General features: G+C 43.7%; 1 protein-coding gene across 1 annotated transcript; it reads left to right on the forward strand.

Annotated features, from left to right (window-relative positions):
• The first annotated feature begins 635 nt into the window (after positions 1-635).
• On the forward strand, positions 636-18881 carry LOC310790491 (E3 ubiquitin-protein ligase RNF38-like). Its single transcript, XM_083652192.1, has 12 exons — positions 636-2009; positions 10638-10690; positions 10872-11053; positions 11821-12241; positions 12327-12464; positions 12787-12975; positions 13960-14121; positions 14840-14943; positions 15117-15198; positions 15437-15558; positions 16301-16400; positions 17231-18881. The coding sequence occupies exons 1-12, from the start codon at positions 1748-1750 to the stop codon at positions 17291-17293; spliced, it is 1878 nt and encodes a 625-aa protein (XP_083508318.1). The 5' UTR covers positions 636-1747; the 3' UTR covers positions 17294-18881.
• Positions 18882-25862: the final 6981 nt, after the last annotated feature.

Below are 25862 nucleotides of genomic sequence, written 5' to 3' on the forward strand. Positions count from 1 at the left end.
GCTAATTTGCAATGCCCGTCCATTTTTAATGTTATTAAAAACTTGTTAAAAGCAAAGTACAGTAAAATATACAATACGCATAATGTAAAAACGGTCAATCAAACAATCATACACAAAGGATATAAACAGCATTGGTCATCATCACCCACACACCCACGGACACTAATGTACTAACGCTACTTGTCTCCCTGAAAAGCTGTATATAAAGCAAAAGACGATGGACCATCTCTGATATTAGCCAAAAGCTTTCAAAACGCAGTCTTATAGTATTTCTGGTATAAAAGCTACTGAATTATTAATGAGCTTGGCCACTGCCCGCGGGCTGCCAGTCCAAAGTAGTCAATTCAGATAACTGGCAGCTTGTTAAAATCGACCTCGATCGTTCGTAATCAATCAAATCTTTAGAGTGACCAGAATCTCACACCCGTGTGGCGTTGTTGTCACGCTTGTGTATTCGTGTGATTTGCATATTAACCCTAGCGGGCGAGTGAAAGATCTACGATCCTCGCCTTTATCTGTGATCGATTGAAAGCGACTGCGCAGAGATGTGAATATCCCATTGATTGATCTCCACTACGCTCCCTGCTGACAAGAGAAAACACTCGATAGCGAACGCGAGGGGGATTTACATTCGGCAGAAATCGTGCACATTACTTATGGGATAAGGTATCCGTTTGCTCATACCGATTAAAGTATTTTATTATTAGCACGGTGTAACGCTAGCTTCGTTACCTCCATATTGTACGACGTTTGCTAGCTTGTAATGTCGGCACTGTTGGACTTGTTTTCCCTGCTCGGTCCAGCTTCCTGTTGTTAGCCTTGGGCTAGCTAAGATAATATCGACATGCTAATGAAACGACAGGTATAGTTAGCGAACGAAAAGGGGTGTGACGTTATTATCAAGAGTAACGTTGGGTTACCCATTTGCAGTTTAGTTGTAATAGTCACAGGCTTATGTAAGCTAATAATAACTTTGTTTGCCAGCCAGCTAACTGGGCAGTTTCCCTTTAGTTTGCTAACGCTAGCCATCTTGTTTGCATTGAGTTCTTCTGTTTTCGAAGGATTGTACTCCGCTTTTGAGGGTTTAGCTAATAACATTCACTCCAGTTAGTTTTCAATTGTTGTAAACAAATATCCCAGTCAAATGGTTCACTCGAATAGGAAACGGTCGATTGCGAGTAATGCTTACAGATCTGAAAAGGACTTTTGACTGTGGGAAAGGCAGCCAGAGCTCCAGTCTGAAAAGACAATAGAGAACCTGAGACTTGCTCAGCTGTTGTTCTGGCAACCACTCGTATACCAAGTTAACGTTAGTTAGTTAACTATCAGAAAAATACAGTTTCGCTCGGTTACCACTATATTATAGTATACGCCGTGGATATAGAAGTATTTGATGTACATATTTGCGTTTATACGAGTTAAATTAAAACAGTGTTTTCACTAAGTATCGGCGTGAAGCAGCACGGATAGCGAGGGGAGAAGAGTGGATCTAGTCTGCAGATGGTGCTTGTGCGACATCAGCGGGCTGTGCTGCTCTGAACCCTCCGTTGCTTCTAGCCATCTCGTCTGTCAAAACAACTGCTTTAAATGCCTAGGAAAACAGTCACAAGAATTAATCGGTAACGGAGATTACTAGGTGGGTAGAGAGACTCGGGTCTGACGAGGGGAGGTTCCTGCCCGCGACAGCTAAACCTCCATCTCTCCAGCCTGCCTTCGTTACGTCCAGCTACCACCGCCCTCATCAGCCATGGACCCCCCGAGGACTCGGTCGCGGTCTCGGTCTGGCTTCTATCATTTCGGCATGAGCGGTAGTGGCGGAAGCAACGGCGGTAACGCAGTCGGTAACGGGAGCATGATGAACGCCAGCGGAGGGGTGAGCTACCCGCAGCAGCAGAGCAACCCCGGGTGGCCGCCGCACCACGGAGGTCCCCGGAGCTACCCGGAGAGCCAGCAGCACACCCAGGGGAGCTACCACTCCGCACACGGGGCTCACAGACATCCCGCGGCCGGTAAGCAATAAGCCTAAATAAATAGGGCCTGCTGCCCCCTGCTAGATGCATGATCACACACAGCACACAGGCCCTGGGGGAGGGAAGCAGACCGTTGGGCGGTTTAACAGGCTTTCAGACATGTAAATAAAAAGGCTGGGTCCTTTCACTGCCAGCTGTTGCTTTTAACAGTCAGCCTTCATGTCAGGTGTTGTAGTGCGCTGCCGCTGGGGGCTCTGCTGTAGAGGTTTGGATAGCATTTAATTAATCAGGTAAACTGGGCAAACTAGCTTCCTGATTTGTGCCTTGTACGTCATTGCCATGTTTTATCCTCATCTCCTCAGCTAATTGCAGTGTAATTAGCCTGACCCTCGGTAGGAATGTGAAACTGTATAGTGCAGAGTTCTCCCACAGATTTTCTATCATGGTGTGTGTGGTGCTGGAAGACTCACTCCTTAGTAACAAGGTAGTGCAGCAGCACTAAAGAATTTAGAGGCAATTAAATTAGAATTACAATTAGATCATATCCAACAATGTAGACAGTGCATGCAATTAATCCACCAGCAAATCGTGGATAGGTGGAAGTATTGCAGATTCAGATTGGAGATGGGTAGCAAGGCCTTTTCATCATCAGATCAATGATATATGCCATCATTCATGATCCAAGCGGCAACCTCCGGCTTGGAAAGATGAGGCCAACAAGGAAGTGCCAAAAACTGCAGTCCCTTGAATGGCCACCTGAGGCGGGATTCACCATAGACCCCCATGTTAAAATACCAAAATTTACAGCAGGAATGAACATGTTTATAGCCAGGTTTTAGTTAATTTTTATCTAATTTAACCATTCATAACAACTGTACATGTGCAGGGGGTGAATTTGTATATAACTCAACCGTTTATACAGTCTATGGCTGCAAATTGTATGGATTGCAATGGGGAAATAACCCTACTTCACTTCATTTATTACTTCAGTAAACACTATCCTAATGAGTTTATGTCTCAATCAATAGTTTTGAGTCTTCTTCAATATAGCATGGTGTTGATTTGGTCAATTATGGTCCTATTTATAGTAAAATAAATGATAAAGCAGAAAATGATTTGGGGGACGTGATTGACAGGTCGCCTGTCCAGGGATCGCACTGCTCGACGATCACTGACCAATAGCAGGCATCGCTGTGGCTCTTCTCATCCAAGATGGCGACGGTCAAAGTGCCAAACTTTGCCATCGCAAACATGATACAAACAGCCTACAGTCTTTCTTTACAACTTGGAGCTTTGAAGAGAGCATTGAAATGGCTTTTGAAATTTCTGGAAAAGAAAAAAACCCTTTCTTTCTGGTGGTGCCATGAGTTCTTTTCAGATTGTTAACACATTCACTGCCAGCCGTTTTTTTTTTTTACTGTAGGTAGCTTCTGCCAGAGGTTTTTTTTTAGGATTCTGGCTCATCTTTCAAGACCCGAGGATTCTTTTCTGCTAAGATTTTGTGAACACAAAATATCTCAAAAGAACTAATAGAATGTGTGCTTTCTCTGTCTAAAAGAGTTAGTTTGTAGAGTTAGTAGTTATGTAGGCATTAGCACTTGAATACAGCATGGTTTCAGCGTCTGAAAATTTAAGCTGAGATAAATAGCTTTTTGTGAAATTCGATAGAACAGTCACTTTAACTATTCATTTTTGGCATCAGTAAGACGTCAGACATCTAAACAATAGTTTTGAACAGTAATTTCCTCCATAACAGCAGGAAACCCCCCTCTACTTCAAACTCCTCCCTCCGTGTGTGTTCTTCTTGGCTGCAGTGGGCGTGTCACAAGCTCGTTTCTGCTGCTGCTGCTGCTCCTGTCTGCTGGCGGCCGCTGGGCGAGGATGGGCTCGCTCGTTTCTTGGGGTTTCGGTTGAGAAACCCCAAGAAACGGGGTTTATTTTGCGATTCTGGTCTTATTTATGCTGCGTGTTTCAAAGTGTGTTGCACCCATAATCTATTATGCAAATTTGCAATCCCCCACCGCCAGCAATCAGCGCGAAAGCGTTTTCGCCAATCCATTTTACAGTATGAGAATGGTTTCATCGCGCGTTCCCCTGCAGTTTTGGCTCTGCTTTTTCTAGTGTGGAGAGCACTGTCGCCACTTAGTGGGTCGGTGGAATGGGTTGTACACATTCGGCGGCTCCAATATTTATATAAGAGATGTAAAAGGGTTAGATCAACGTCCCACCGTCAATTTTTTTTTTTTTTTTTTTTGACGTATCAACACGTCATTGGCAGTCAACCGTTGGATTTTTTTTGACGTATCAACACGTCATTGGCAGTGAACGTGTTAATTGCTGTGCAGCAGACAAGCACAGAATAGTATGCTGTTCAGAGCACTTCACCACTAGGCCTATCGTCTTTCAGCTTTAAACACAAAGTAATGCTGTTCAACTTCTTAACACCACCAATTGAGTTTGGCCCTGGAGGTCCAATGTTCCATAAGTTGCCCCCCATCCCAAAAAAGACACGTAGCTCACATTTAGTGGCTGAGATACAACAGAGTAAAAATAGGTTCTGCATAGTAGATTTAAAGAGCTGTCGGATGACAAAGGCAGGGAGGAAGGAACAATGCAGTTGTGTTGTTGGTTTCTTTACTATGTGTGTCAGTGCTTTGAACAGTGACAGCAGTCTGTGTAGTGTTCAGCAGGTTCCAACAGTGACACCAGTCTGTGGTGTTGAGCAGGTTCCACTGGCTAACCTTTGGAGAGAGACTGGAGAAAGGAGCCGTTCTACCACACAGGATTCCCCCGAAGGCAAACAGCAAAAGCAATGAATGATTGCAGGCTTTTAATGGAGTTCTTTTGTAATAGCAGTACTGTTGCCATCCAGAACCAAAATAACCCACACGGAAGGGATACATGCACACACACACACACACACACACACACACACACACACACACACACACACACACAGATACTACACACACAGAAATACAAGCACACATGCTTCCCAAACCGAGGCACTACAGAGGGATTTGTGTGGATGACTCAAACAGCGCATCTCCCAGCTGTTTGATCCTCCTCAGCAGCTGCAGATGGCTTTGTGTGTGTGTGTGTGTGTGTGTGTGTGTGTGTGTGTGTGTGTGTATATAGAGTCAGTTTATCTTGAGAGTATTATAGATTTCTTGTCTCTTTTTTTTTTGTACATCTCAGTGTTTTACCCCTCTTAACATGACTTTAAGCAGAATGTGTCTGGATTGGATTTGGGGACATGTGCCCCCCGTCCCCCCTATCTCTCCTCTGTCACCCATCTATCTGTGTCTTGCTCTCGCTCCCAGTTTAAGACATAAACCCACCATATGAATTGTTCTGAACTGGCCTAGCTTTAGTGCTGCTGGCATTAATATATTTATCACTTGTCCTGTTTGTCTGAAACTTTTTGTATATGTACTTTTGTAGCAGGGCACTCTTGAAAATGAGGGCTTGCTCTCAAGAGGCTTCCCTGGGTAAATAAAGGAAATCAAATCAAATCAAATCAAATCAAATATAGCAACCAGTTCTTATAGATGCAGCAATACGGTGGGTTGGCGGTAGTACTAGGGGTGTCAAAAATAATCGATTATAAGATGCATCGCGATGCGGACCTGCACGATTCTGCATCGATTCACAAATGTCAAAAATCGATTATAAAAATAAAAGTAAAATATAATTATATAATCAAATAAAATATAATGGAAGTACATGCCGTTGTTTATTTTAATTATGGATCATAATACAATGCAATTCTAAATGCACTTTTATTTTAAAAGTAGCCACACATTGAGAAAAAAGAAAGTGAGAAAAAAAATGTATTCGGGGAAAAAAAGTGATGCATCGATTTAATATGCATCGATAATCGTAATCGAATCGAATCGAATCGTAGCCCTCTGAATCGTAATCGAATCGAATCGTGAGGCCAGTGAAGATTCACAGCCCTAGGTAGTACGGACTTAAAATTTGATGTTGGTGTCTGAGAATTTTGGGAATAGCAAAATCTTATATACAGATCGATGTGCAATATTTCAGAAACCAAAGTAAAGCATTTAATTTTTTGCTGTTTCACGTGTAGAACTAGAAGCACACTAGGAGAGCGCAGACCTCTGATATGCACATTTTGTGAGGCGGATCGGATCCGCTCCAAAATGTAATGGGTTCTTCTTCCTTGCCCCATGCCATGATTCCACGAGGTTTCATGAAAATTGGCCCACTGGGGCCCAGTAGTTTTCTAATCTTACTGACAAACAAAGAAACAAATGGCACCGAAAAGTAAACATAACCTCCTTGGCGGAGGTAATGATGTCTCTACAGCATATAGTCTCTCCATTTTTGGCCAGTCACTCCAAAATAATGGTTTAATGGTTTATAGTTCAGTAAAAGAAAAAAGAAAATCAAATGGCTACTCTGTGTCAGCAGATATAGTTAAAGTTTGCTACTCTCAATCGATTGTCGGCGGCAAAGAAATCTAGTGTCAAGCTTCCCCCGGCAGCCATGCTGGAAGCAAACAGCCCGTGTGTCTGCTCACCAACAGAACCAACAGAACCCGCCCACCACCCCCTCTCCTATGTCTAAGCTGGAGGTCTAAACAAAATGGATGTGGGGGGGGAGGGGGGTAAGTCCAAAGTCTGGCCCGGGGGCCAATTGCAGCCAACAGACCGATTTGAAGTGGTCCTTGGCTTGTCTCTCAAAATATACTATATGTGACTACAGTATTGGCTAATCAATCAAGTTCAATTCACATTTTTCCATTCACCTAATGATGACAGCTGCACTCTCATACAGTTTGTAGACAAGCACCAAGTAGGAACAACACAGGCAGAACTAATGTTTTCAGATGGTCAACAAAATCCTTGGATACAATTTATATTATTGTATGTGATTTCATGTGCTTGTTTGTTTTACAACCTGTATAATGTGAGAAGCAGCTGGCCCCCAGGTATTTTCACATGATCTAATCTGGCCCCCATTCCAAAAAGGTTTGGACACCCCTGCCGGGCCTGGGCTAGTGTATGGGCCGTATCCCTCCCTGCCTAAGCTCCACAAAGCCAGTCAGTCAGCACCCGCCTGTCCTTCTGTTCCCCACAGCCTACTAGCAGGGCGTCTTTGAGCTGTCACTCTCTGCAGACTTCACACGGCTCCCGAGTGGCATCGTAAAGTCACAAAACAGAGAGGGGGGGCTTTCAGATCTGTTGTTTACGAGGAGGCAGGAGGTGCCGTTTGGATGAGGGAGAGAGGCAGAAAGAGGGAGAAGAGATCTTTCTTTTTTTTTGGCGATTAAAAGGTTTTGGGCTGCCTGCGTAAAGGAAACTCTTGTCAGCCAAGTTCAAGGACATCCTTCTTAAGATGTTGTTTGTGTACACGTGCAGCATCCAGATAACACGTGACTGTGCCAGCAGGAAAACAACCTGGAGAGCATTGTGTGTTTTTGAGATGATGTTTGTGGCATTGCAGCTTTATTCACACATGGGATTTTCTCACTTTTTCCACTATTTCATTTTTTTTTACATTGATATCTTCAAGGAGATTATTACCGTTATCCTGCTTTTATGTGGGTCATTTTTTGCTGCTGCTCTACTGATCCCCCACAGGAGAAAATGATCTACTGATCCCCACAGGATAAGATGATCTTTTGGCTTGTATGGATGAGCGAGGTGGTCGGCTACATAACATTGCTCCTGTAGCTGGTAGGGGTTCAGTCCCCTCAAGGACACTTGAGCAGGGCAGGCAGATGCTTGCCAACACTGGGGTTTGAACTAGGGATGTTCATCAGTTATCGAAAATCAATAATTGATCGTTAAGGAATGGAATCGATCATGTGGAATTTTTATCGATTTTGTTATTATAAAAAAAAAAAAAAAAAAAAAAAATTGCGGACTAGGTTTGGGTGGAATTCGTTCCTCCTCGCCCCACTCCATTGCACAGCCGACTAACGTGAGGTGGAGCTTCATATAGTCTCTAGTTTTCTGGCTGGGCACGGGCCTTTGTGCCAACAAAACTGTTTTAAACATGGGGAATTCACACCGGCATGCGCCGGGGACAGCAGAGTGTTGGAGAGGAGACACATTGAAATAAAGAGTTCATTGAGGAGAACACGTTGTCTTTCGTATTTTCTGCCATAGGTATATATATATATATATATATATATTATTATTAATATGATCGATAATCGATAATTGATCGTTAATTTTCCCCGATTTTCGATTATGGAAATTTTTCAAAATGAACATCCCTAGTTTGAACCCAGGCCTTTCAGATGAACGCTCTAGCTGCCTAGTCTCTACACTGCCCTGCTGCTGCTGGTTATTGGATAGGGAGTGTATACAGTATCATGGAGAGTGTGCACACTGTGCTGATGACATGACGAGGGTCGTGAACCGGAATCAAACGTGTGACGTCATGGCTCTGCACGCTAGGGCACACATGTCACTGACGTGTGTGCCCTAGCTTGCAGAGCCTACAGGATGCCCTCAAGTGTTGTACGTGTTTGATAAGGTGAGGTGTGTGTGTTTGTGTGTACGGTCTACTGCAGGGATGGCCAAACCTTTTTGGTTGTGGGCCGCATACAGAAAAATATAAGGAGTCGCGGGCCAAACAATATTAAGTGCGGCAGTTTTTGCGCAAAAGAAATTGGGCCAGAAAACCCTTGTGCCATCAAAAATTTAATTTCTACCTAAATAAATATATGACACATAGTGTTTATTGATGTGCTCACCTATTACAATGGGTATTTCTGTATGTTTTCAAAATTTCTTTTACTGTGCCAACAGCTTAAGACAGATAATTTAACATAACATTAGTATTAAACATTCATTCAGTATTAAAAATGTTTAAAAATAAATAGACCAGGTCAGGGTACTCAAGTACTGTATAACCGGTTTCAATGGTTTGAAATTGAAAAAACGAAATGGGGGGGAATCAGTTTTTTTGTTTTAGTTTTTCCGTTTCTTTTTCTTTATTTTTTCGTTTTCCGTTTTAAACTTTAACTCATTAAGTGCCATAGACGACCTAACTCGTCTTACATAATCCAGCGCTTAAGTGCCAAGGACGAGCTAACTCGTCTTACATAAACATTTTTTTTTTTTGACGGTGGGACATCAATCAACCCCTTTTACATCTTCGAGATAACTATTTGGAGCAAGAGCATGTGTGTAATCTATTTTACCGACCACTAAGTGGCGACAGAGACCGAGAGAAGTCACAGCCACGGGACCCAAAAGCCACAAAAGCAGCCGCCTCCCGCGGAAATGGCTTGGCGATTTTACAGTCAGAAGCCCGGACACACACACACAGAACGGACAGAGATCCCTTCCCCCCAGAGCCGCGCAGCAACGCGCGAACACACACACACACACACACACACACACACACACACACACACCGCGGGAGCAAGCCATTCAAGGAAATGGCGACGCGATTTTACAGTAATCCATTTCAGACTCGTCTTGCCCGACAGGCAGACAGGCAGGCAGGCAGCAGCAATGCGCTTCTGACACGCCCGCTGTTAGAGCCAGGAGGAAGGAGGAGAAGACACACGGAGGGAGGAGTTTGAATGAGAGGGGTGTTTCCTGTTGTTATGGAGGAAATTACTGTTCAAAACTATTGTTTAGAATGTCTGACGGTCTTACTGATGCCAAAAATGAATGGTTAAAGTGACTGTTTCACAAAAAGCCATTTATCTCTGAATAAATTTCCAGACGCTGAAACCATGCTGTACTCAACGGCTAATATCTACATAACTACTAACTCTGCAAACTAACTCTTTTAGACAGAGAAAGCACACATTCTATTAGTTATTTTTAGATGATTGGTGTTCATGAATTCTTAACAGAAAAGAATCCTCGGCTCTTCTAAAATGAGCCAGAATCGTCAAAAACACCCCTGGCACAACTTACCTACAGGAATGAAAACATGGCTGGCATTCAATGTGTTAAAACGGAAAAACGTTTTTAGCTTCTTTTTTTTTTGGTGCTAAATTCATGGCGGGCCACTTAAAAACGGGCAGCGGGCCGCAGTTGGCCCGCGGCCCGTAGTTTGGCCACCCCTGGTCTACTGTGTGCCTGTGTGTGCGAGTCAGCGCGGGTGTGTGTGTGCGCGTCTAACCAAAAGCAGTGTGCTTTTCTTGTTAGATCAGAGGGAATGATTTGTCTGCGAGAGCCGGAGATGAGAGTCTAGTGTGACATCTTCCAGAGATGGCTCACTTTCTTGTCCGCCTGTGTGAAGCAGATAATTCAAAAGGCCGTTTTGAAGCCAGATCCTTGCTGAGGACAGGGGACTGTAGCACTGACTGGACCCAGCTACAATCAACATGGCCACCTGCTTAGCAGCATGAGCTCAGGCACACGTTTCTGCTCTCGCTGTCGAAGCTCGGACATCTAGTTTAAAGGAGTCTTTTATCCCAGACAGTGCTGGTCTTCTAGCCTTTCACACTCTGTGGTACACTTCAAGCAAATGGCCTCGCCTGCATCAAGCTGGTGACTTTCTAGCCATCTGATGTGATCTTGGAATGGAAAATAAGCTCGACTGCGAGCAGATGTCTGTGTTGTTGTTGCTGGTTTATTTCTGTTGGCTTAGCAGGCGTATGTGTGTCTTGTGATGTTGATGTTTTGCTTAGCCCTATCTGATCCGAGTTTTTCCTGTGGCCTGCAGGGGGAGTGCTACACTTCCATCCAGATAATGTGTGCAGTGAGGATCGGGACAAGGTGAGTAGGAAAAAATGGCCACGGCTCGTTGCCTCGGTGTGCGCGCTCGATTTGAATTTTTCAGCTTTTGATTCTCTTCTGACATTCATGCTCACCCGCTTCCTGTCTTTTCTCTCTCTTTTTCCCGACGTGGTACCATCCCATCTCGTCCCCCCTCCTCCTTCCATATATCTCTGTGCAGATGGAAGACAGTCCCAGCCCGAAAAGGCAGCGTCTTTCCCAGCAGCCCATGTTGGATCTAAGCTCCGCCCCTCCCTCCGCTCCCTCCTCTCCCATTCGCCCCTGGGAGCTGCCCCCCAATCGCAGACCACACCCCCACTACATGCCAGAGAGATGCCACACGCCTGTTCGCAACCGTCGCAGGTATGCGTGTTCAATTATTCAAGAGCTTTTGATGTTTACTATACGCCAACTTAAAAACAAAATACCCGGGGAAATAGTAATGCAATAGCAGCGCAGACATGATCATGTTCAGTGATGCACGATTCAGTTTGCAAGTATTTGTGCGTTGTTGTTGTTGACTAAGATGTACGTATGTTGAGGCTCTATTTATTTAGGCTTATTTCAATATACGAGTTTCATTCAAATGTCACTGAATCATAATAAATTCTCGTCCCAACCTGCCCATCGAATGTTTCAAAAACATATATATTTTCTTTTAATGGAACGAAATTGAACTGAACACATCACTAGCTCCTCGTGCGTCCTCGTGGCTCCATAGGCTCTGGACAGCCTGACAATGAGATTGCTACTGGTAATTTAATTAGCAATGTTTGAAGATAGTTGGATTTCCCTCCATAAAAGGCAAGACAGTCAAGACTCACCCAGTGATTTCCTTTTGCAAATTTAAAACAAAACATCAACTCAAATCTTTTCAATTGAATAATGGGAAAAAAACGCATTGTAAAAACAACTCTGGATACAATTTCATTGCACCCTGCTTTCATATGTCAATATTATGTAAATTTCATAATTAATATTCACATTTCAGTTGGATTTGACTCATTTCAGTCAATTCATAGTCAAATTAGATTTTCAAGTGCAATTGACAGCCCTTGTGTTTATGATGATGCAAATGTCTTTCTTTCCATCTTCCCTATCCCCCCCCCTCTCTCTCTCACACACCTCAGTCCTCCAATGAGGCGGCAGCGCGGCCGAAGGGACCGCCTGACCCGACACCACCACCACGCCCACAACAACCATCACCACTACAATGCCACCAGCAACCCCCACCATCACCACCACCCCCCACCCCACCATCACCACCCCCACCACCTGCACGCGCACCACGGCCTGTCCCAGGACGAGAACTACCGTCACCAGGCCCCTCCGCAGAGCTACCCCCCCTACAGAGAGCAGCCTCCCCGGGGGCCGGGGCCCGACGAGCGCCCGACCTACCACCCCCCAAACCTCTCCCCAAGACCCCTCCACCAGTCCCCCAACCTGTCCCCCAGGCTGCTGCACCCCGCGGCCCACCCGCACACCCACGCCCACGCCCACACCCACCCATCCCAGCAACAGAGCAGTGTGGTGCTGGACCTCCACGACCAGGTGAGGTCTTATAACTGCAGCTCTTCACCTCTAGAGTCTGTGTGTCAGACCGTGATGACCGTGGCCTTCTGATCTCTGTATTTAGGGTTCAGTTCCCGTGTCTTACCCTGTGTCTCCTCCGGGGCCGCCGCCCGGCCTGCCGCCACGCTCCCCGCAGCAGATCCCAGCATGCTCGATGGTCTTCAGTGGACAACACTACCCCGTCTGCAGCGTCCCCCCTCCTGTGAGTGTGTGTTAGAGAGAGAGAGAGAGAGAGAATCCAATCCAGGTGTTCAATTTGGTCAATATATTTTCATTCTTATAGTTCAGACTTTTTGTCAAATAGTACAGTCACATATTTTGCTTGTTTCTGAGGAGTTTCCTGTATTTGATGTCAGTTAATCTCCACCTTCTTTATTTTAATACTATTCTCTACTGATAACTCTGAGTCGGTATCAGCTATTTGTATTTCTCTATGTGCTTGCATAGTTGCAACGTAAAAAGTACTATTGCCAATTATGCTTCATCATACACTGAAATCATTGCACCTGTTTGCCTTCCCCTAGGTCCTCCAGACCTGTTCTGTGCAGCACCTACCCATGCCCTACCCGTTCCCGTCGCTGCTCTCCAGTGACCCAGCCTTCCTCCTCCCCCCTCCCCACCTGTCCCACCCTCCCCCGCACCTGTCCCACCACCCACCTCACCTACCTCAGCCTGGACAGTTCGGACCCTACCCGACACAACAGGCTCGATCGGTGAGTGGGAATACATATGCGTTGCGATGGGTTGACCATGACTATTAACTGTTTTGAGTGTTGACAACAGTAAGGTTTAAGTTTCAAGGTTTGCAGAAAGAATACAAATCCATTTTATCTTGGTTGGCTATTCAAGGCGTGGGCTTAACGAATATTCCAATATTTGGTACGTGTCAAAATTGACAAAGACTCAAGTTGATTATAGGCAGAAAGAATCCTTTACATCACTCTCTCCTCCCAGTCGTACTGATCGGTTGCATATCCTAAGCAATCATGTCAGCAGTAAGAGCACAAATTCCCTTAGCTACGCTTCTGTCACACTCCCATGGCACACTTGCACAAATGTCACGCCAGTTTGGATTTTTCCATCTTGTTAACTTGTAGAAAATAGTAGCTGGATGGTTTCTGAGATGATGCAGCATTGTTGTCGAGGAGCCATGGTACGACGGCTCTGTTCCACACACCTTACACTGAAGTGCATTGTACTTTATTTCCTTCAACTTTGGTGATGTAATCGCTACCAAACACAGCTACCCAAGGATGAGTGTAAAGCGATGCAGAAAGCAAAGTAGTTTTGTTGTTATTGTTGTTGTTATTGACTAGAAGCCGCAGCTGATCTATAGCTACAGCTCTGCCACTTGAGCACTACATAGTTCTATAGCTGTAAAAGTATTTTAATGGCACACGTATCGGTATATAAAAAAAAACGAAGTCTACATTGATCATTGCGAACATATGTTTGAATAAGTTGGTTGTACCGGGGGTTGATATTCTTCCCTCCACTGCACCCAGGAGAGAGGCTAGTGAAGTGGACAATGAACATGTATCTCTGTAATCTTATTTGAATTGATAGCCAGTTGCTGTTATCACATATAACAATATCAGAATATCTTTCAGATGCCGTGTTTAAACTCAAGTCTGTAACAGCATGTTTGTGTCTTCCATCGCCCCGTGCTCTCTGACTTCATGTCCTGCCTCCCTCAGCCGTTACAGAGGATCGAGAACGACGTGGAGCTGCTCGGAGAGCACCTGTCTCTGGGGGCGGGGCTCCACTACTCCCCCGCCGCCCATCCTGCCCTCAACCCACACTCCACACAGCTTCACTTCCTCTCCCATGATCCTCTGCCGCAGGAGTTCTTCGGCGTGGTGAGCAATGCAGTCTTGTATGCTTTGTTTTGCTCACGGTCTTTTCTCAGTGTGTGAACACCGTAGGAATGCATTGTTGCCTCCTGCAGTGACGGCCAGAACATATTTAAAGTGCAATTCCTGTCAAACAAAGTTCATAGTGGTGAGCAGTTAGGGCTGGGCAATATGTCTTCAAATCAACATCACGATTATTTCAAACTTCTACCTCAGAGTTCTCTGATAAGGTCTACTCTGGACTGTACTATTTGTCGGTGTTTTCGCTCGCGTCGTCCTCCATGCCGACGGCTTCGCTTTGATTGAATGCCGGAGCACGGACTAACGCTAGTTGGACAGGGCGGAGGCATGTGACCGAACACGTCTTAGTATATATTTTTAGAGGACAATCCATGAACACACACGCATTGGGGAAAGTATCAAATGAATTAATTTGTTGAATTAATTAATTAATATGACATGAGCAAGATTAAGTCTGTTAGATGTTGTATATTTTGGTTTTGATATTATCGGTTAAATGCCAAGCCCTAGTGAGCAGCATCTATTATTGATTTCTGACAGTGTGGAAGTTTAGCAGGAATGGATTATTGCCTCCTTTTTGAAAAAGCATTTATCAGTTCACCCCCCCCCCCCCCCATCCCACCCCCGCTCTATTGATGCAGTAGGGGGGGGGGGGGTTGTCAATGTAAATGATTTGACATGTATATGTTATCCATCTTCTTAGTCCTATCCCAACTTCATGCCTCGGCGTATCCCAGGGCGACGCTACCGTTCGCAACAACCACTGCCACCTTCGCCTTACCACCCCAGCTTCCTGCCTTACTTCCTGTAAGTACATCATTAAATTGTATAAAAACAAAGCGTAAAAAACATCAAAGGCACAATGGATGCACTAAGACTATGACATGGTTAATTCATTGGTCCGTATTGCACCAATCTAGTGTCATTTGCACCTTTTGGTATATTAAAATGCACAAATTCTGAAATCTTTCTGCCTTCAGTTCGATGCTGCCAGTCCAGCCCACAGGTCCCACAATCAGTCTAGAGCTGGAAGTGGATGACGGAGAAGTGGAAAATTATGAGGTTTGTCTTTATCGGTGTTGCTTTTCCTTTTATTGTCCTTGCCTGTGTAGTTATTTGATGCAGACCTTGTCTGTGTAGTTATTTGATGCAGACCTTGCCTGTGTAGTTATTTGATGCAGACCATGTCTGTGTAGTTATTTGATGCAGACCTTGTCTGTGTAGTTATTTGATGCAGACCATGTCTGTGTAGTTCTTGGAAGCAGACGTCTGATCCTTGTGTCCTTGTTGTCTCCCACAGGCCCTCCTGAACCTGGCAGAGCGCCTGGGAGAGGCCAAGCTCAGAGGATTGACCAAGGGAGACATCGAACAGCTGCCTTCCTACCGGTTCAATCCCAACAACCACCAGTCTGAACAAACACTGTGAGTACCGGCCATTTGCACCCACCGGCTCCTCACACGTTCATGCAGAGTTAGGATGTAAATGGAGTTTTAGCCCACCAGGATCGCCTGAACAAATGGAACTTGGTAGAATTACAGTTTGACTAATACAGCTTGATGATGTATAACAAGTGCAGATTTTGTATAGTCCATTGTTGGCATATTTGTAGCTTCAGTTAGCTAGCTAAACACAGAAGTGCAAATAGCAGCCATAAGCCATGTCTAGCAGGGTTGTGAATTCTGATCAAAAGCTCGTAATTTTTGTATTTTTAATATTTCGAATACATCCCAAAATAACTGATTTTTCCTCTGATTTTTCCTCAGATGAGGAACATGAGTAGTTGAAGATACAGCAGACAGAGAAACTCTTTCTGATTGTAGTAGTTACGGTGTGAAAGTTCATAGTTGAGTTAAATTTCCACAATAATAGAAGTTGAATGTCTTTTTTATGCAGACAATTAAGGTGTCTGACACCTGAATGACCACAGCGCCATGGGGAACAGAAGGGGCGTGGGTGTCTACTTTAAACGACAGTTTCCCTGGCATGGTGGTGGTGCCTTGCCTCATTATAGAGGGATACAAACTAGTCAGCTTTAGGTGACCGTCACCTTTTTGACCCCAAAATAAGGCACTTAAGTGAATGATTTTGTTCGGCTTTGTATCGATCACCTTCATCACTCTCCATGAGTTTTGCATCCCTGTGATAATAGCTGTTGTGTTGCAGGTGCGTGGTGTGCATGAGTGACTTTGAGTCCCGCCAGCTGCTGCGCGTCCTGCCCTGCAGCCACGAGTTCCACGGGAAGTGTGTCGACAAGTGGCTCAGGGTGAGTTCACCCACGGGTGCTGCAGTGCCCACTCACTCACTCACTCACTCACTGACTCACACCGTCTGTCTGGAACTCATCTACGAGCCTTGAGTCAGACTACGTCTTAGCATGCAACAGCTGCTTTTCCAGCGCCAAGGACAACACAGAGCAAAGGATGATTTGCTGGTGTTGAAGTCTGTTTTCTGCATGTTCATTGACCAGGCCCCCAACTTGCTGTTATTCATCTCTCTGAAAAACACATCTTTATTGTTTAACACACACATGCACACACACACACACACACATGCACACACACTCAATCTATGTACAAATTCAAGGAGTGTCTCAGGCAACTGGACTGTAGAAGAGTCTAGTGGGGACCTGAATTCCTTTCAACAGTTTAATCTCTTGGATTGAAAACCACGGGATTGTAAAAGCCCCTGGATCCAGCACAGAGAGAGAGTCTGTAGAGTACAAAATCTGTAAACTGAGTTGAACCCCAAGACGGGGCACATCTGGTGAAGCTGTAGACATGCCTCGACACGCAATTTTCCACTGAAAATGCAAAAATATCTGCATTGTTTGCCCTTTTCTAAGAGGCACTCGAACGGAGGACACCAGATCCTTGTGTTAACCGAAGCACGACCATGTGATGTAGAAGCATAAGCACGGCCCAAAGCCTCAGCTCAACTCTTATATAAATCAAATCAAAACAAAGCACGGCCAATCAAATGAACTAAGAAACCACATTAGAAATCTGAACAGGGGAATGTAGTATTGAGATCTGAACAGGGGAATGTAGTATTGAGATGAACTGAAACCACCTGGTTTCCCCTCTCTGTCTTCAGGCCAACAGGACGTGTCCCATCTGCCGAGCCGACGCCTCAGAGGTCCAGCGAGACTCGGAGTGACCACAAGGGGGAGCCAGACACTCCTAACTGTCCGTCAAACCCTCTCAGCACTGCCCCCCCCGCCCCCGAAATAAGGACACACTCGTGCGTGTACACACACCCACACACACTGATCATCCTCCCTCTGTGTGTAGCACTTTCTACTCCTTCGTTGTTTATCATGCTTTGTTTTTGAATTTTGAATATGGCCCGCTCCCTTGCGTTTGATCTGATTCATGCCAGTTTCCCTCAGCTGTTTTGTGTCTTGTCATTTCTCTCCTCTCCTTCTTCTAGGGCTGCAACTAACGATAATTTTCATTATCGATTAACCTGTTAATTTTCTCGACTAATCGATTAGTGCTGCTCTATTAAAATGTCACAAAATGGTGACAAATGTCAATCACTTTTCCCCCAAAGCCCAAGATGAGGTCCTCAAATGTCTTCTTTTCTCCTGATTAACAGTCCCCAACCCAAAGATAACCATTTAGTCTTATAGAAGACTAAAGAAACCAGAAAATATTCATATTTAAGAAGCTGGAACGAGATCATTTTAATATGTATTTGTTCCCCTTAGAAATGGGTCTAAATGATTCATCGATTATAAAAATGTGTTGGCAATTAATTTTCTGTTGATAGACTAATTGATTAATTGACTAATCGTTGCAGCTCTACCTTCTTCCGTCTGTCACTCGTTTTCCCCTTTACACATGAATGCACACGAGCCCTCGCGTCTCCCAGTAGCTCTGAATGGCAACCTGCTTGACCCAACCTCTGACACAGACTTTGCTGAGCCTTCGTGTGTGTGTGTGTGTGTGTGAGAGAGTGTGAGAGAGCGGCTGTGCGCACATGTATTGCAATTGTTCGGTTGCCCCTATAATTCTGGGCTTTTGTACATGCCTGTGTGTGTGAGAGATGTTTCTGGGTGTCCTGGAGCATGCCCGAGTTTCTGTTTGAAACGAGAGTAATGACATCTGCGAGTTTGTGCTCTCGTGAGCGGCTGGCTTTACTTCCTGTTTGTACGTGTATGCACTGTCTGTACGTATGCATACTATGTGTGTGTAATAGACTTTAATCCGTTTCTCTAGCTGACACTAAGGGTCCATAGTGCCACTATGCTTCTCGGTTGCCTGATTGATCCGTTTGTTTTCATAGATCATATATTACTATTATTATTATTATTATGACTACCATTATGACTATTATTATTATTGTTTGACCATTATAAGTGATTGTTCTGCCTGGCAGTTACCTCATCATTCCGGTTTTGGTCGCCGTTCATTACACGCTTCACTGCACTCCTTTGAAGTTAAGCACATTATATAATTATGTTTATTTCTTTTTCCTGTACTGTCCTATCATAGATGAGTTTGTCCGTGACTTTGCCGTGGCACATGTGTTACATATATACATATATCTATATATACTGTATAAATCTATGAATATCTGTATACCAAATAAAAGGCTTGATATTAACTTTTTAAACTCACCTTTTTGTACAGTTTTTTTCAAAGCAAATTATGACCTAGTTAAACAAGTCACATTTGGTTGTGCTGGATTTCTCTGTGTTAGACTTGAAGTGGTGGTATATTATTAAACATGGCAATGCACACTCCTGGCTCCATCTGTTTTTGCTTTTCAAACTTTGGTCTTGAGGTGCAACAGCTCCAAGCTGCCACTAGGCGGTGTCACTGCACTTCCTGATCAGCATCACTTTGCATCTGTGCAAAATGCAAATGATGACTTGCTTCTCTAAACTTTGTATAGTTTTTAAAGGTGAATATGGTATATCTACAGTATATCACTGTAGATGGTCACAGTGTTGGCTCAACAGAACACCTTCACACACAACAGCAGCCTCGTCTCCCACACAAAGTTCCTTTTTGACAAAGCTGTCATGCTGCACATAAAGAATAGCAAACAACTTAATGGGGCTCTCAGTTGAGAATACATTGTCACTGGAACACTCCACTTAGTTTTAGACCTATAATGTGACAAATGGATGTGTGATGGTGATGTTGGCTTGTTGACAGCTCTCTGCCCAGTTCAGTTATGTTCATAGTCACCCCCCCCTTTTTTTTTTTTTATCACAAGCATGCTTTAAATACAGTAGCATCATCACAGACACTCAGACAGTCTACTACCTCATATATCTACACACAACGTAGGATACATACATCATGTACAATTGTACATAACTATACATTTTACTAGATTACATTGTGATAGGCCACTATCTTTAGACTGGTAGGAAACCCACACAAACACGGGGAGCACATTCAAACTCCACATAGAATGGGCCTGGGTGGAGATTTGAACCCACGACCTTCTTGCTGTGAGGCGACAGTGCCAGATTGCGACAGTGCTAACCACTGAGTCGCCGTGCCGCGTAAAGTCAGGCAGCCAGCCAGACCCCCAGTGGCACATGCCCGCCTCCTCTGGCCGCCCGCTTCCCCTCGACGCACACGTCTGTTTGCCTGCATGTCTGTTTCCCCGGCTGCACGCAGCTGCTTCCCTAGCAGCACACGCCTGTTGCCCATAGCGCCTTCTGTTGATAACAGGCAGGAAGTGCGTTATTGGATTCCAATAGGCAGACGACGTCGGCCCAAGGCTCTGCAGCACACATGGGTTCACATGATGTAGGGAGCTTTGCTCAGGGAGTGGGAGCACACATGTCAGTGATTTGCATCAGACACAACTCTACAAAGCTACCTAGAGCAGGGGGTTTTAAAGTCTGAGACTGTGGGCCTCCCCCCAGACAACGCTTGGAATAAGGAGCCCCCCTTGCTCAATTCCTGGATGCCTATATTGGATCATGATGATTATGTTATTTGATCCCATAGAGTCTAGGTTAAGTACATACATAAGTGCCTGGGTAGCAAGCAGACGGCGGTATTTGACAATTTAGCAGCTAAATCACAGATTATTGAAAGATATTCCATATTCCAGACTGAAATGCTATAACAGAAGTGGAGTATTGGCCAGAATGACATGAACATTTGGACACTTATTCAGTGGGTATCTTGCATGTTGCGTTCAGGTGCACTGTAAAAAAAAAAAAAAAAAAAAAATGCAACTCCATCGTGGGCCGCAAGTTGAGTATCACTGCCATAGACACTCAACAGTTGAGCCAAGATAGCCTGATTGCTGTTTTAGATACTTCAGACTATACCAAATACATAAATAAATGTCTATCTGAAGGCATTTATTAGTTTCTGACTCTGGGAAAGTGGGAAAAACTGTCAAATTTCCACAAACGATCTCTTTAACCAAATCACATACATTTAGGCTATACTATAGGCTAAGAAAATATGTTATATTTTTTTCACTTCCATTCACTGAGCCTCCCCTGAAACTGCTTGGAGCCCCCGTGGGGAGGCCCACCTCCCACTTTGAAAACCTCTGACCTAGAGCTTACAGGGAGCAATTTTACCTTCTCTGGATTGTGCCATATATTGATAGGAACATACCTGCTCCTTCCAGGCACTGTTTTCACTCTATACTATTTTCTTCTGCTGCTGGAAGAGCTTGAAGACATAAACCTTTAAAAACCTGGAAAAAGCTTGTTTACTGAAGGGTCCAACTATCAAATAAACCCGGGTCTCGCCCAAGGTTGATTCAGAAAGGCCCAGTTGCAGAGCCAGTGTCCACATATTTGCTGTCTTTCTCTTTGTTCATTTCCTTCACTGGTTTTCTACTCACCTTCTGTTTATTCTCTCTTTTCATTCTTTCTTTTACTCCTCCACTCATAGGTTACTTACGTCACTATATACACATGAAAACTCTTTGCATAATGTACACACTACCAGTCAAAACTTTGGACACACCACATTTTTCTTTATTTGAACTATTTTCCACATTTCCACAAATAAAGTTATCGAAACTACATTTCCACAAATAAAGACATCAAAACTATGAAATAACAAATTAATGGAATTATGCAGTGACTCAAAAAGTGCAGTGACCCAAAAAGTGTTGAACAAATCAAAACGATCTCATTCAAAAGTAGCTGCCCTTTGCCTTCATCCAGAAATTCATACTTAGGATCAACTTCACTTTCTATATTTGTCTCAGAAACCAATTTCAGGCATTCAAGCATAAGCCTTTAAATCAAAATGGCCAGTACATTCAATCAGGTGTCTCCACTCTTCTGATGGGTGGTGTAGACAGGTGGCAATCTGCTTTGTTAGGATGGGTAATATGGTGAGAGGAGTCTACTGTAGCTGCTCTAACTGACATGTGTAAAGAGGTAATATGGTGAGAGGAGTCTACTGTAGCTGCTCTAACTGAAGTGTGTATAGAGGTAATATGGTGAGAGGAGTCTACTGTAGCTGCTCTAACTGAAGTGTGTATAGAGGTAATATGGTGAGAGGAGTCTACTGTAGCTGCTCTAACTGAAGTGTGTATAGAGGTAATATGGTGAGAGGTGTCTACTGTAGCTGCTCTAACTGAAGTGTGTATAGAGGTAATATGGTGAGAGGAGTCTACTGTAGCTGCTCTAACTGAAGTGTGTATAGAGGTAATATGGTGAGAGGAGTCTGCTGTAACTGCTCTAACTGAAGTGTGTATAGAGGTAATATGGTGAGAGGAGTCTGCTGTAACTGCTCTAACTGAAGTGTGTATAGAGGTAATATGGTGAGAGGAGTCTACTGTAGCTGCTCTCTAACTGAAGTGTGTATAGAGGTAATATATGGTGAGAGGTGTCTACTGTAGCTGCTCTAACTGACATGTGTAAAGAGGTAATATGGTGAGAAGAGTCTACTGTAGCTGCTCTAACTGAAGTGTGTATAGAGGTAATATGGTGAGAGGAGTCTACTGTAGCTGCTCTAACTGAAGTGTGTATAGAGGTAATATGGTGAGAAGAGTCTACTGTAGCTGCTCTAACTGAAGTGTGTATAGAGGTAATATATGGTGAGAGGTGTCTACTGTAGCTGCTCTAACTGACATGTGTAAAGAGGTAATATGGTGAGAGGAGTCTACTGTAGCTGCTCTAACTGAAGTGTGTATAGAGGTAATATGGTGAGAGGAGTCGACTGTAGCTGCTCTAACTGAAGTGTGTATAGAGGTAATATGGTGAGAGGTGTCTACTGTAGCTGCTCTCTAACTGAAGTGTGTATAGAGGTAATATGGTGAGAGGAGTCTACTGTAGCTGCTCTAATTGAAGTGTGTATAGAGGTAATATGGTGACAGGAGTCTACTGTAGCTGCTCTAACTGACATGTGTAAAGAGGTAATATGGTGAGAGGAGTCTGCTGTAACTGCTCTAACTGAAGTGTGTATAGAGGTAATATGGTGAGAGGAGTCTGCTGTAACTGCTCTAACTGAAGTGTGTATAGAGGTAATATGGTGAGAGGAGTCTACTGTAGCTGCTCTCTAACTGAAGTGTGTATAGAGGTAATATATGGTGAGAGGTGTCTACTGTAGCTGCTCTAACTGACATGTGTAAAGAGGTAATATGGTGAGAAGAGTCTACTGTAGCTGCTCTAACTGAAGTGTGTATAGAGGTAATATGGTGAGAGGAGTCTACTGTAGCTGCTCTAACTGAAGTGTGTATAGAGGTAATATGGTGAGAAGAGTCTACTGTAGCTGCTCTAACTGAAGTGTGTATAGAGGTAATATATGGTGAGAGGTGTCTACTGTAGCTGCTCTAACTGACATGTGTAAAGAGGTAATATGGTGAGAGGAGTCTACTGTAGCTGCTCTAACTGAAGTGTGTATAGAGGTAATATGGTGAGAGGAGTCGACTGTAGCTGCTCTAACTGAAGTGTGTATAGAGGTAATATGGTGAGAGGAGTCTACTGTAGCTGCTCTCTAACTGAAGTGTGTATAGAGGTAATATGGTGAGAGGAGTCTACTGTAGCTGCTCTAATTGAAGTGTGTATAGAGGTAATATGGTGACAGGAGTCTACTGTAGCTGCTCTAACTGACATGTGTAAAGAGGTAATATGGTGAGAGGAGTCTACTGTAGCTGCTCTAATTGAAGTGTGTATAGAGGTAATATGGTGAGAGGAGTCTACTGTAGCTGCTCTAACTGAAGTGTGTATAGAGGTAATATGGTGAGAGGAGTCTACTGTAGCTGCTCTAACTGAAGTGTGTATAGAGTTAATATGGTGAGAGGAGTCTACTGTAGCTGCTCTAACTGAAGTGTGTATAGAGTTAATATGGTGAGAGGAGTCTACTGTAGCTGCTCTAACTGAAGTGTGTATAGAGGTAATATGGTGAGAGGAGTCTGCTGTAACTGCTCTAATTTAAGTGTGTATAGAGTTAATATGGTGAGAGGAGTCTACTGTAGCTGCTCTAACTGAAGTGTGTATAGAGTTAATATGGTGAGAGGAGTCTACTGTAGCTGCTCTAATTGAAGTGTGTATAGAGGTAATATGGTGAGAGGAGTCTACTGTAGCTGCTCTAATTGAAGTGTGTATAGAGGTAATATGGTGAGAGGAGTCTGCTGTAACTGCTCTAATTTAAGTGTGTATAGAGTTAATATGGTGAGAGGAGTATACTGTAGCTGCTCTAATTGAAGTGTGTATAGAGGTAATATGGTGAGAGGAGTCTACTGTAGCTGCTCTAACTGAAGTGTGTATAGAGTTAATATGGTGAGAGGAGTCTACTGTAGCTGCTCTAATTGAAGTGTGTATAGAGGTAATATGGTGAGAGGAGTCTACTGTAGCTGCTCTAACTGAAGTGTGTATAGAGTTAATATGGTGAGAGGAGTCTACTGTAACTGCTCTAACTGAAGTGTGTATAGAGGTAATATGGTGAGAGGAGTCTACTGTAGCTGCTCTAATTGAAGTGTGTATAGAGGTAATATGGTGAGAGGAGTCTACTGTAACTGCTCTAACTGAAGTGTGTATAGAGTTAATATGGTGAGAGGAGTCTACTGTAGCTGCTCTAATTGAAGTGTGTATAGAGTTAATATGGTGAGAGGAGTCTACTGTAACTGCTCTAACTGAAGTGTGTATAGAGTTAATATGGTGAGAGGAGTCTACTGTAGCTGCTCTAACTGAAGTGTGTATAGAGTTAATATGGTGAGAGGAGTCTACTGTAACTGCTCTAACTGAAGTGTGTATAGAGTTAATATGGTGAGAGGAGTCTACTGTAGCTGCTCTAATTGAAGTGTGTATAGAGGTAATATGGTGAGAGGAGTCTACTGTAGCTGCTCTAACTGAAGTGTGTATAGAGTTAATATGGTGAGAGGAGTCTACTGTAACTGCTCTAACTGAAGTGTGTATAGAGGTAATATGGTGAGAGGAGTATACTGTAGCTGCTCTAACTGAAGTGTGTATAGAGGTAATATGGTGAGAGGAGTCTACTGTAGCTGCTCTAACTGAAGTGTGTATAGAGGTAATATGGTGAGAGGAGTATACTGTAGCTGCTCTAACTGAAGTGTGTATAGAGGTAATATGGTGAGAGGAGTCTACTGTAGCTGCTCTAACTGAAGTGTGTATAGAGGTAAGATGGTGAGAGGAGTATACTGTAGCTGCTCTAACTGAAGTGTGTATAGAGGTAATATGGTGAGAGGAGTCTACTGTAGCTGCTCTAACTGAAGTGTGTATAGAGTTAATATGGTGAGAGGAGTCTACTGTAACTGCTCTAACTGAAGTGTGTATAGAGGTAATATGGTGAGAGGAGTCTACTGTAGCTGCTCTAACTGAAGTGTGTATAGAGTTAATATGGTGAGAGGAGTCTACTGTAACTGCTCTAACTGAAGTGTGTATAGAGGTAATATGGTGAGAGGAGTCTACTGTAGCTGCTCTAACTGAAGTGTGTATAGAGTTAATATGGTGAGAGGAGTCTACTGTAGCTGCTCTAACTGAAGTGTGTATAGAGGTAATATGGTGAGAGGAGTCTACTGTAGCTGCTCTAACTGAAGTGTGTATAGAGGTAATATGGTGAGAGGAGTATACTGTAGCTGCTCTAACTGAAGTGTGTATAGAGGTAATATGGTGAGAGGAGTATACTGTAGCTGCTCTAACTGAAGTGTGTATAGAGTTAATATGGTGAGAGGAGTCTACTGTAGCTGCTCTAATTTAAGTGTGTATAGAGTTAATATGGTGAGGTGATGTGTTTCAGCCTTAAGCCATCATCAGTGTAAGCTGAACAAATGACAATGGGTTACATATACATAGGTGTGACCATCAGTAATGGAGTTCATCTGTGGAAGCTGCAATGCAGCCAATCACAGAGAAGGAGGTGAGGCTACAGCACAAACCGACAATCATCATCAATTACAGAGACAGGGCTGTCATAAATAGATAAATAATATAGAAAATTTTGAAATATATATATATGTCTCAAATGACAGCATGTCAGAGACATAAAGAAGCCCATAAAACATTACAGGGCTCAAACTATTGCTCGAAACCCAGAGAACTCTCGAAAAGAGTCTAAAGGACCTGTAATGTTTTATGGGCTTCTGTGTGTGAAAACACCCTTAGGTGTGGTATAATGAGCATATATTACAGTCTGAAGTAACCGTGGCAATATGGCAATATGAAAATTATTATTATTGTTATTATTATAAAATGTCTTAAATCTGATTTTTTTTTTATTAATCCTGAGCCAGTTGGACCTGAGCCAGAGGGGCTTAGGTC

Source organism: Poromitra crassiceps, assembly GCF_964638095.1.
Source record: "Poromitra crassiceps genome assembly, chromosome: 15".
Taxonomy (NCBI): Eukaryota; Metazoa; Chordata; class Actinopteri; order Beryciformes; family Melamphaidae; genus Poromitra; species Poromitra crassiceps.